The sequence below is a fragment of the Globicephala melas genome, chromosome 2 (assembly GCF_963455315.2).
Source record: "Globicephala melas chromosome 2, mGloMel1.2, whole genome shotgun sequence".
In the NCBI taxonomy this organism is placed as follows: domain Eukaryota; kingdom Metazoa; phylum Chordata; class Mammalia; order Artiodactyla; family Delphinidae; genus Globicephala; species Globicephala melas.
Window position 1 is genome coordinate 83,659,629 of NC_083315.2, and position 13,128 is coordinate 83,672,756.

Consider the following 13,128-nt stretch of genomic DNA (forward strand, 5'->3'; position numbering starts at 1 on the left):
GAATGTCTTATAAATATCAATTAAGTCCATCTTGCTTAATGTATCATTTAAAGCTTGTGTTTCCTTATTTATTTTCATTTTGGATGATCTATCCATTGGTGAAAGTGGGGTGTTAAAGTTCCCTACTATGATTGTGTTACTGTCGATTTCCCCTTTTATGGCTCTTAGCATTTGCCTATGCATTGAGGTGCTCCTATGTTGGGTGCATAAATATTTACAATTGTTATATCTTCTTCTGATCATTATGTAGTGTCCTTCTCTGTCTCTTGTAATAGTCTTTATTTTAGTGTCTATTTTGTCTGATATGAGAATTGCTACTCCAGCTTTCTTTTGATTTCCATTTGCATGAAATATCTTTTTCCAACCCCTCACTTTCAGTCTGTATGTGCCCCTAGGTCTGAAGTGGGTCTCTTGTAGACAGCATATATACGGGTCTTGTTTCTATATCCATTCAGCCAGTCTACGTCTTTTCGTGGGAGCATTTAATCCATTTACATTTAAGGCAGTTATCGATATGTATGTTCCTATTACCATTTTCTTAATTGTTTTGGGTTTGTTACTGTAGGTCTTTTCCTTCTCTTGTGTTCCCTGCCTACAGAAGTTCCTTTAGCATTTGTTGTCAAGCTGGTTTGGTGGTGCTGAATTCTCTTAGCTTCTGCTTGTCTATAAAGGTTTTAATTTCTCTGTCAAAACTGAATGAGATCCTTGCTAGGTAGAGTAATCTTGGTTGTAGGTTTTTCTCCTTCATCACTTTAAATATGTCCTGCCACTCCCTTCTGGCTTGCAGAGTTTCTGCTGAAATATCAGCTGTCAACCTTATGGGGATTCCATTGTATGTTATTTGTTGTTTTTCCCTTGCTGCTTTTAATAGTTTTTCTTTGTATTTAATTTTTGATAGTTTGAATATGTGCCTTGGCATGTTTGTCCTTGGATTTATCCTGTATGGGACTCTCTGCACTTCCTGGGCTTGACTATTTCCTTTCCCATATTAGGGAAGTTTTCAACTATAATCTCTTCAAATATTTTCTCAGTCCCTTTGTTTTTCTCTTCTTCTTCTGCGACCCCTATAATTCAAATGTTGGTGTGTTTTACGTTGTCCCAGAGGTCTCTGAGACTGTCCTCATTTCTTTTCATTCTTTTTTCTTTATTCTGCTCTATTTTATCTTCCAGGTCACTTCTCCATTATTCTGCCTCAGTTATTCTGCTATTGATCCCTTCTACAGTATTTTTAATTTCATTTATTGTGTTGTTCATCATTGCTTGTTTGCTCTTTAGTTCTTCTAGGTCCTTGTTAAACGTTTCTTGCATTTTCTCCGTTCTATTTCCAAGATTTTGGATCATATTTACTATCATTATTTTGAATTCTTTTCAGGTACACTGCCTATTTCCTCTTCATTTGTTTGGTCTGGTGGGTTTTTACCTTGCTCCTTCATCTGCTATGTGTTTCTTTCTTCTCATTTTGCTTAACTTACTGTGTTTGGGGTCTCCTTTTCACAGGCTGCAGGTTCGTAGTTCCCGTTGTTATTGATGTCTGTCCCCAGTGGCTAAGGGTGATTCAGTGGGTTGTGTAGGCTTCCTGTTGGAGGGGACTGGTGCCTATGTTGTGGTGGATGAGGGTGGTATTGTCTTTCTGGTGGGCAGGACCGCATTCAGTGGTGTGTTTTGGGATGTGTGTGACCTTATTATGATTTTAGGGAGCATCTCTGTTAATGGGTGGGGTTGTGTGCCTGTCCTGCTAATTGTTTGGCTTAGAGTGTCCAGCACTATAGCTTGCTTGTCGTTGAGTGGAGCTGGGTCTTAGCATTGAGGTGGAGATCTCTGGGAGAGCTTTCACTGTTTGATATTACATGGAGCCAGGAGGTCTCTGATGGACCAATGTCCTGAACTCAGCTCTCCTACCTCAGAGGCACAGGCCTGATACCCGGCTGGAGCATCAAGACCCTATCAGCCACACGGCTCAGAAGAAAAGGGAGAAAAAGAGAAAGAAAGAAACAAATAACAATAATAAAATAAAGTTATTAAAATAAAAACTAAAAAAAATTATTAAAAATTTTTTAAAAATTAAAAAAAAAAAGAAAGAAAGAAGAGAGCAACCAAGCCAAAAAAACAAATACACCAATGATAACGAGCACTAAAAACTATACTTAAAAAAAAGGACAGACAGAACCCTAGGACAAATGGTAAAAGCAAAGCTATACAGACAAAATCACACAAAGAAGCATACACATACACACTCACAAAAAGAGAAAAAGGAAAAAAAAATATATATCTTTTGGGAAGTCTGAGGACTTCTGCCAGCATTCAGTAGGTGTTCTGTAGGAGTTGTTCCACGTGTAGATGTATTTCTGATGTATTTGTGGGGAGGAAGGTTATCTCCATGTCTTACTCCTCCTCCATCTTGAAGTTCTCTGCAGTTCTTTTATACCTTGATCATTTGGCTATACCTCTCTGACCATCCCCAGCTGTTATTAATTTTATTTTTTGAGAGACTAACAGTCTAAACTTGATGTGGTTTTCAAAAATCCACAGTTCTGTAGACAGGAGATTATCCTGCTACTTCCCCTTATTATCTCTGGTTTTATCTAACATTGGGGCTACAACATATTCAAATAACATTTTAACAGAATAATCCACACTGATTCCTCAATGCTTTTCTTGGGTAGGAACTAGTAATAAAAGTTAGTTCCCCAGTATCCCACCTATGTTTTCTAATTCTCATTATCTTACAATATTTTCCTGAAGTTTATTGTTACGAACTTGGCATTTTTCTACCCAAGAGAGCTAAATACTGTATCCTTCATAAAAGTGACATTTGACTACTACTCTGCAAATGATTTATAAAAATCTCAAACAAGATCAGTATCAGAACCGACTGCCAATTGAAGGATTCCAGAATTAACAACTTTTTAGGCAGAAAATACCTATTTTCCCCCCACTCTTTACTTTCTGTAATAACCACAATTATAAGATCCATGATTTTATAACTTATTCTTCAAGTACATAGCATAAGCACTTGCTATGTCCTGTCTCGTAACTGATTTCCTTTTCCATGATATAAAAGACAGTTTAGGCTCATGAAATTTCAATTTTACTTTAGAGAACTTTTGAAAAATAGGTTTGGGAGGAGAGGGGAAGAGCCTAATTTGACAGTTTAACCCCATTTATGATGATTCCATGATCAAAAATGTACTTGGCAAATGTAAGTGGCAAATTTGCATCAGCCACTTAACTTATTTTAAGAAAGAAGAAAGGCAGTGCCAGAAATTAGGCTCCTTGTCCTACTCCCTCTTGCCTACCCTAGCCTTGAATTGCAGTAATAAGAGCAACTGATGGGGAATTCCCCAGTGGTCCAATGGTTAGGGCTCTGCGCTTTCACTGCAGGGGGCATGGGTTTGATCTCTGGTCAGGGAACTAAGATCCCACATGCCACACAGCACAGCCGAAAAAGAAAGAGCAACTGATGGCTCTCGGACATTTGAAAATAAGGAAATATGACAACTGGACCATGTCTCCCACTCTGGAACTCCAGATTTTCACTCCATGCCTTGGATGTCATAAGGCCTCTATATGCACTACAGTCAGAGGTTGGGCAACTGTAATTCAAAACTTTATTTCCCCTCACATATTCTATCAATATATGAGGAGTTAAACGGGAAGGAAACTGATTACCCTTTGAAAGAAAATTGTATTTTCTAGACCTTTAGGTATCGTTGTGCTAAATAATGTCAAAAACTTTAAAAGAACAAATACTTCTGCAAAAAAAAATAACATAAAGCCTATTATTAGTGTTTATACTTTTTGGTTTCATTGTAGGATGAACCATTTAGTTGTACTCATATGCCTAGCGCAGAACCTAAAAAATAATAAGTACTCTACAAAATCATTAAATAACAAATAGGAGAAAAAAAAAGACCTTTCAGCATTGCACTTTCCAGTATTAACATTCTGAATTCCTATACAAATAATATTCAATGGTCTCCCTTTATTCATACAGATGTGTGTGTGTATACATATATATATATATATATATATATATATATATATCCCATCCACCATCAAATATCTCAGTGATCTCCTCTTTACTAAAATAATGACAGAAGTCTTTCCCTGACAGCCTACATTTTTTAAATGTAAAGTTATTCTTTTCTTTCTAGGCTGTTCCTAAATTCACTGATCAGACATTTCGCTGGAGGAAGCATTTTAACACACTTAAGCTATACAAGATTTTTCAGAATAAAATGAAACTCACTAGTTCATAGTAACCAGAGTTTTCTTCTGAAACTCTTCTGCAGATATGCTCACGCTGATATCTGTAAGCCCTTTAGCACAGTGACCAACATGATAATTCCACCTTCAAGTTCTTTTAAAATTCCAGGATGGCTGCCATATCTTAGGTACTTATGTACATGAAACCTATGGGTTTGGGAACACCTCTAGGCTAACTTTTTTTTCCTGTTTACCCCAAATAAGGTCAGGGTGAACAAGACACAAGCAGACTTAACAAGAGATAGTGAATCTCCTTAGTTATTTACTTACATGACTATAATATCAATTGCATTAAAAAGTGATGTCCCTACAATCTAGCTTATTATAAACCCATGAAAAATTACCTTTTTCCTGAGAAAGCTTTTCCTCCTGCCGTTGGTGGTGAGGTTTGTAAGGTGCTGCCCCCTGACTTAGTTCTTCAGCCACAAAACCATCCAGAAAAGATAAGGAAGCATCTACCTATATTAAAGTAAAGCAAAAATTAGGAATTAAAAAAACTTACCCTAAACATTAGACTGCACATTCACAGAAGTGATTTCAGCCCATATTTCCTAAAAATAATTTTTAAGTGAAAAACAGAACTTCAACTCTAAAATTGCTACTCAACTCTCTATCTTTCTGAAACATCTATAATCAAAACACTCAGCTAAGAATCTAACAATATAAGTCATGTGCACTTATTATTCATTTCACTGCACTGCAGAATACATTTTTGAGCATCCAACATGTTAAGGCATCATGTTAAATGCTATAACTGAGACAAAGTAAGACACAAGTCCTGCCTCATGAGACTTGTAACCTACCAGAGGAGAAGACACATACACTATGAGCTATAGTGTCTACATTAGTTTCCTCCTGCAGGAGGCTAAAAACAAAGCCCCCAGCAAAGGCTAGTTCCTTCTGGAGGCTCCAGTGGAGAATAGGTTTCTTGTCTCTTCCAGCTCCTAGAGGCTGCCAGCATTCCTCGGCTTGGGGCTATATCACTCCAATCTTTGCTTCTATTGTTACTTGGCCTTCTCCTCTCTGACCTCTTGCCTCACTTTTATAAGGACCCTTGTGATTATATCATGCCTACTCAGATAATCCAAGATAGTCTTCCCATTACAAAACCCTTAACTTAATCAAACCTACAAAGTCCCTTTTACCATATAAAGTAACTTATGCACAGGTTACAGGGATTAAGATGTGAATATCTTGGGGAGGCCCATTATCCAGCCTCCCACAGTGCCTTTAACTATCCTATTCCATTCTACCTAAAAATGCTTTGTTACAAACCTGTGGAAAATTACTTAATTTCAATCAAGTACAAGAATAGAAAGGTACAAGAGAATGCTTAAATGAAAAGAAATAAAGAGATGAAGAAAGAGTAAGGGGAAAAGGAGAAAAGAAAAAGTGAGGAGAGAAATAAAAATGAGATACACAAGAGGATATAGCAGTAACGACCTCAGAAACCACAGATTTGCCTCTCCTAATTTAGCCAAGTGTATACAAACAGCTCAGATAATTTAGAACAGCAGGTAATTCTCAAAAAATTTAAGTGGCATGTCACACTGTGCATTTGGCAAAGTTTAGTTTTGATAAGATTTTTTTTTTGAGTTTTTTTTCCCCATGTGGACCACTTCTAAAGTCTTTATTGAATTTGTTACAATATTGCTTCTGTTTCACGTTACTGTTTTTTGGTCACGAGACATGTGGGATCTCAGCTCCCCAACCAGGGATTAAACCCACACCCCCTGCATTAGAAGGCAAAGTCCTAACCACTGGACCGCCAGGGAAGTCCCTTGATAAGATTCTTAAGAGATGAAGCCATGTCATCATCATTATCTTTTATTGTAAAAAAGGGAAGTAGAGTAACTAACTAGTTTAATACTATGTATAGCATATTTATTCATATAGTCTCTGGAATGCCTACCAAATGTTAAACCAAGGCCTCTACCCATGAGGAGCTAATGAAAAAAATTAATGAACAAAGGTTCAAAATGAATACAAGCCATGAACATCTGAGTCATAATTAGTGGGAATACTGCCCATCCTCCCCTCTTCTTCAACTATATGACATCTAATATAAAAATCTGAACAAATCTGACTTCCTTCTGGAAGTTTTCAGATTTACACCAATCTGACAGAGAACTCAGAGGTGAGCAGTAACTAAGTGCTTTGGATTAAAAGCAGCACTGGCTGAAAGTAGGTGGGAGAAGAAAAGGCGGGTGATCAGGTTCCAAAGTAGTAAAGATTTAGATAGTAGATGGACAAAATAAAATGGAGAACTGTTTTTTTCTTACATTCTCAAAGAAAAGAGAGCAATAATAATATGACATATTAGAGAAGTTCAAAGGAGATAAAATTTTTAAGTTCTCAAATTATTATATGTTAAAAGACATTGTCATAGACTATAAACCCCTGCACTGCAGTTCTCCAGAACAGATTAGTCTTCCTGACTATTTAGGATCACTACTGAGTAGAACTCTCAAATGCTCTCTCACACTAATGTGAGAAAAATACCAACCTTCATCTAAAGTGCTACAGAAATTACATTTTGGCATATCCCAGATATATCACAAATGCAAGAATTATCTGTTTAAACACAATGCAATTTTGTAAAAGATGGAATGCAGATATCTTACCACCATGTCTTCACAACTCTTATCAACTGGAAGCAAGCCCTTCATAAATTTCACATTCTCATGCAAATGTTTTAATTCAAATGCATGCTGTCTCAAACAAGTATCCAAAGATGTGGTAAATTCCTGGATTAATCTCTCAACTATATTAGAAGAGTGTGCTTGAGGTGTCAACTTGGTCACAGCAGCAATTATCCAGGCTTTTGTTTCTGAAGAAATCGAGTCACTTCTAAGTAACTTGTAGAGCTTGGTTATAACTTCCTCTGGCGTTTCCTTATCTAAGAGGTAGGAATACTCCCCTAAAACCTAAAATAAAGAAATGTATATATGCAAATATCAAGTTATATAACAACTATACTCAGAAATTTAAACAAAGTGCCTACTGCCAGAGTGAATTTAATTTATACTAAACATATTCTCATGGTGAAGAAATTATTAAAGATACAATTGTATATTTTAGGTTCAAAATTACACCAAGAACTGGAAGTGAGTACAAAAAGGTTTTCCACATCTTTATCGTTAACAATATATAAAGTAGCATACCGTTACAAGTTAGCTTTCTTCTGAACTTCCAGGTTTGGATGTTGGTTTTTAAAAGCACTTTCACATTCTGTTACTATTTTTTCCAATAAGCATTTAAACAAGTGGTTCTCACATACTAGTATGCATAAGAGCCACCTGAGGTGTTTCATAGAAATACACATTTCTATACTCTCCTCCCAGATAATCTGATTTAGTATGTCTGTGGTGGGGATATACAATACACATTCTGAAAAAGCATCAGCTGATTCTGATGTAGATGATCCACAGAAGAGACTCTGACGAACACTGATCTATTATTTTACACATACTCTTTCCTACATCTAATTTATTCAGGTGATATATAATCCTATCGGTCTAAGGATCGTTAATAAACTGATAATTCATGGAGTGTGAGATCTTTCCTAAGTAGTATTTATGAAGTATATTCATGTATAATACTGGGACCAGCAAGAAAAAACAGTGAGGTGAGGTGATAGGCAAGGGAAGATTTATGGCTAGTAACAAGAAGAGGAAAAAAAAAAGAAATAGGACTACATAAATTCAATCCTTAAATAGTAAGATAACTTTTTGACTGGTTTAATAAAAGATGGAAGGAAGTTCTAGAAGAACAGGTAACCTAAATCCCCGTTCAAAAATCAATGGACTTGAGCTTCCCTGGTTGCACAGTGGTTAAGAATCAACCTGCCAGACGTAGAGAGTGGACTTGAGGACACGGGGAGGGGGAAGGATAAGCTGGGACAAAGTGAGAGAGTGGCATGGACATATATACACTACCATATGTAAAATAGATAGCTAGTGGGAAGCATCCACGTAGCACAGGGAGATCAGCTCAGTGCTTTGTGACCACCTAGAGGAGTGGGATAGGGAGGGTGGGAGGGAGACGCAAGATGGAGGAGACATGGGAATATATGTATATGTATAGCTGATTCACTTTGTTATAAAGCAGAAACTAACACACCATTGTAAAGCAATTATACTCCAATAAAGATGTTAAAAAAAAAAAGAGTAGCCCCCACTCACTGCAACTAGAGAAAGCCCGCAAGCAGCAACGAAGACCCAATGCAGCCAAAAATAAATAAATTAAATTAATTAGTTAAAAAAAAATCAATGGACTTAAGCTTCTAGGAAGATAGAGTAGGTGAATTTTTTCCACTATTCTTCCTGCTAAGTATGCCTAAAAACCCTTGATGTTATATATAAAACACATATACAAATACTGAAAGGTAGAGAAAAAAAGGCAGATCACTAAGAACCTTGGGACCTAAGGAACAATACAGTGGGTTACCTGTTGCCTCATATACCTCAGACTGGGTACTTGAGAGCCAGCAACCTAGAAATGCCAGTGGGAAAGGACAAAAAAGCCCCAAGAAAAGCCTGCCCTCTAGCCAAAGGTCCAAGAAGACAGAAAACTTTCAGATAATAATCCTTCTACTCCAGCCAAGCACCAAACAGAAAAAACTGTAGCCCAACCCATACCAGCAAAGGTGGAGTGGAGAGTCAAGAATTCAACCCCTACCAGGTTGTAAAAAGCATCTCAACTCCCCAGCAAGGGTGGTAACAGAGAGACTGAGTGAAAACCAGGAACTTCATCCCCGCCAAGCTGTAGAAAGGCCCACTCTTCCGTAGTGTCTGTGAAGACTACATAGGAAGCCTATACTTCACCTCCACCCAAGTTTAAAGAAGTAGCCCTCCCCCTCTCTGCTGGAGTGGTGTCAGGGGAAGCCTAGCAGAGACTCAGGCTCAGTGGAGGCCACATAGTTAGAGATATCTACACCCCATCTCAACACCATCACCGAAAGAATTAATCCACATCTATAGAACACACCACCCAACGATAAGCAGAATACCCACTCTTTTCAAGCACCCACAGAACATATAAGACAGATCATATCTTAGGCCATAAAATAAACCTCAAAAAACTTAAAAGAACTGAAATTATAGAGTACTTTCTCTGACAACAATGGAATCAAACTAGAAATCAGTAACAGGAAAGACAACAAGAAATTTTCAAAACCCTTAAAAACTAAACAACACCCTTGCACACAATCTTTCCAGGAAACAGAAGAGGAAAGAACACTCCCAAGCATTTTATGAAGCCAGTATTACCTTGATACCAAAACCAAACATAGCAGAAAAAAACAAGAAAACTATAGACCACTACCCCTCATGCACAGAGATGCAAAAATTATTAACATGGTCTCAAGAAATCTACAAAAAACAATTCTAGATTAATAAGTGAGTTCAGCAAGATTGCAGGGTATAAGAACAAAATACAGAAATAAACCTATACACTAATGTCCACTAACCTACAAAAAAAGGAAGCAAGAGTATAGGACAGAGAAAAAAGTCTTTTCAATAAGCGGTGCTGGGAAAATTGGACAGCTACATGTAAAACAATGAGATTAGAACATTTCCTCACAACATATACAAAAATAAACTCAAAATGGATTAACAACCTAAATGTAAGACCTGAGACATACAACTCCTAGAAAAGAACACTCTTTGACATAAATCGTAGCAATATTTTCTTGGATCTGTCTCCTAAGGCAAAAATAAACAAATGGTATGCAATTAAACTTAAAAGCTTTTTGCACAGTAAAGGAAACCATCAACAAAATGAAAGATAACCCTCATAATGCGAGAAAATATTTGTAAATAATGCAACCAATTTGTATATTTTGGCTTAATTTCCAAAATATACAAACAGCTCATATCAAAAGAACAAAACAGTCCAATGAAAAAACGGGCAGAAGACCTGAACAGACATTTTTCCAAAGAAGACGTACAGATGGCTAACAGGCACATGAAAAGATGCTCAACATCACTAATTATTAGAGAAAAGCAAATAAAAACCACAATGAGATACCACCTCACACCTGTGAGAATGACTATGATCAAAAAGTCTACAAATAATAAATGCTGGAGAGGGTGTGGAGACAAGGGAAACTTCCTATATGGTTGGTGGGAATTTAAATTGGTGTAGCCACTATGGAAGACAGTACGGAGGTTTCTTAAAAAAATTAAAAGTAGAGTTGCCATATGATCCAGCAATCTCACTCCTGAGCATATACCTGGAGAAAACTATAATTTGAAAAGATACACGCTCTAGTGATCATAGCAGCATTATTTACAACAGCCAAGACAAAAAAACAACCTAAAATTCCCATCAACATATTGAATGGATTAAGAAGATGTGCTATATATACACAATAGAATACTACTCACCCATAAAAAGGAATGAAATAATGTCATTTGCAGCAACATGGGTGGACCTAGAGATTGTCATACTAAGTGAAGTCAAAGAGAAAGACAAACACCATATGATATCACTTATATGTGGAATCTAAAATATGACACAAATGAACTTATCTTCAAAAGAGAAACAGACTCACAGACATAGAAAACAAACTTATGGTTACCAAAGGAGAAAGGGGTTGGGGGAGGGATAAATTAGGAATTTGGGATTAGCAGATACAAACTACTATATATAGAATAGATAAACAACAATGTCCCACTGTATAGCACAGGGAACTATATTCAAAATCCTGTACTACATCATAATGGAAAAGAATATGAAAAAGAGTATGTACATATATGTATAATTGAATCACTTTGCTGTACACCAGAAACTAACACATGCTGTAAATCAACTATACTTCAATAAAATGAAAAGAAGCAGAAAACAAACTAGTGGTTACCAGTGGAGAGAGGGAAGGGGAAGGGGCAGGTTACGGGTAAGGGATTAAGAGACACAAACTACTATGTATACAATAGATAAGCAACAAGGATATACTGTATAGTACAGGAAATTATACCCATTATCTTGTAATAATCAATAATGAATATAATCAGCAAAAATAATGAATCACCATGCTATACACCTGAAACTAATATACTATTATAAATCAGCTATACTTCAATTAAAAAAATTTTTGAAGTTTCTCCTGAATTTGTATCACTTTGCACCATCGTAAAGTTGAAAAATCATAAGCTTAACCATCTTAAATCAGGGACCATCTGTACCTAAGTATAAATCTAACAAAACAGGTACAGGATTTGTATGCTGTAGAAAAAGAAACACTCTAAATATATGAACATATCGTGTTCATGGAGGAAAATACAAATGGCCACCAAATACAACAATCAATTTAGACAAGGATTATCAATGCTAAAACCATTGATGAAAGATAGTTGAAGAACAGATGTTCACAAAGTCTCACAGAATCACCTCACAGATTAGTTCTAAATTAGTAAGGAGAAACAGCACGTTTACAATGGCAAGAACCTTTACAAAGGTCACCATCTTAACCAAACAAAAGAATTTACTATCACCAATAATTGGAGGAACTGACATTATATGCATCCTGATACAATGCAGTGAGAAATACATATTGACAATGTAGTATTCTTGCTAAAAATGTTTAACTGAACTAGAAATAGTCCAATTCAGAATGCTGGACATTCTGCAAGTCAACAGTATTCATCCAAAAAAATCAATGTCATGAAAACAAAAAGAAACTGCGCATCACTGTAAAATAAAAGACATAGCTAAATGCAATTTGTGAATCTTAACCTGATATGGGATTGGGAGGAGTAGAAAAATAGTCATAAGAGACATTTTTTGGACAACTGGATAAGTCTGAATATGGACTGTATATTGGGTGATATTAATGAATTAAGGTCACATTTCTTAGGTGCAATAATGGTTTTATGGTTATCTAGAACATCACTCTTGGGAGAGTCACACTGAATTTTTTATAGGGTAAGTGTCATGAGGTCTGCAACTCAATTTTATTTTTATTTATTTTATTTTATTTTATTTTATTGTGTGGTACACGGGCCTCTCACTGTTGTGGCCTCTCCTGTTGCGGAGCACAGGCTCCGGACACGTAGGCCCAGTGGCCATGGCTCACAGGCCCAGCCACTTCGCAGCACGTGGGATCTTCCTGGACCGGGGCACGAACCCATGTCCCCTGCATCGGCAGGCGGACTCTCAACCACTGTGCCACCAGGGAAGCCCCTGCAACTCAATTTTAAATGGCTCAACAAAACAAACTGTATATAGGTAGACCTAGCTATAGATATAGATGTACTGGGTTGGCCAAAAAGTTCGTTCGGGTTTTTCCATAAGATCTTAGGGAACCAAATAGATACAGTAAAGCAAAGGTGGTTAAAAATATTAACTGGGAATCTAGGTGAAAAGTATAGGGGTATTTATTATGCCATTTTTTCAACTTTCCTGTAGATTAGAAAAGAATTCTTTAATAAAAGTCTGGGTAAAATTATGGTTAACATGCTAACATTTGACAAAACCATAAAATATTAAAGTGTGAATATCCTATGACCCAGAGCTGCACTTCTCCAAATCTCCCCCTAAAGAAATGCTCACTCATATGCACAAGAAAGAATATACAAAGGTGACAGGATGTATACGATTATGTAGGTTTATATAACGTAAAACTGTGACCTTGTTTTGCAGAGATGATCTCCTTGCTGGCTTTGATGAAGCAAGCAGCCGTGTTGGGAGGCCCACCTGGCAAGAAACTGAGGGCAGCTCTTGGAGCTAAGGGCAGGCAACAGTCAACAGTCTGAACCTCAAACCCTCAGTCTTACAGCTGCAAGAAACTGATTTCTGCCAACAACCACATGTGAGCTTGGAAGCAGATCCTTTACTAATCAAGCTTCAGATGAAACAGCA

The 13,128-nt window shown here is 36.8% G+C and overlaps 1 protein-coding gene across 1 annotated transcript in view; it reads right to left on the minus strand.

Annotated features, from left to right (window-relative positions):
* Positions 1-13,128, minus strand: part of AP4E1 (adaptor related protein complex 4 subunit epsilon 1) — a 70,900-nt gene that overhangs the window by 26,090 nt on the left and 31,682 nt on the right. The window contains exons 14-15 of the mRNA XM_030842874.3: positions 6,891-7,193; positions 4,611-4,725 (exon numbers count right to left, since the gene is read on the minus strand). Of these exons, the coding sequence (XP_030698734.1) occupies positions 4,611-4,725; positions 6,891-7,193 (418 nt within the window). The remainder of the gene's footprint in view (positions 1-4,610; positions 4,726-6,890; positions 7,194-13,128) is intronic.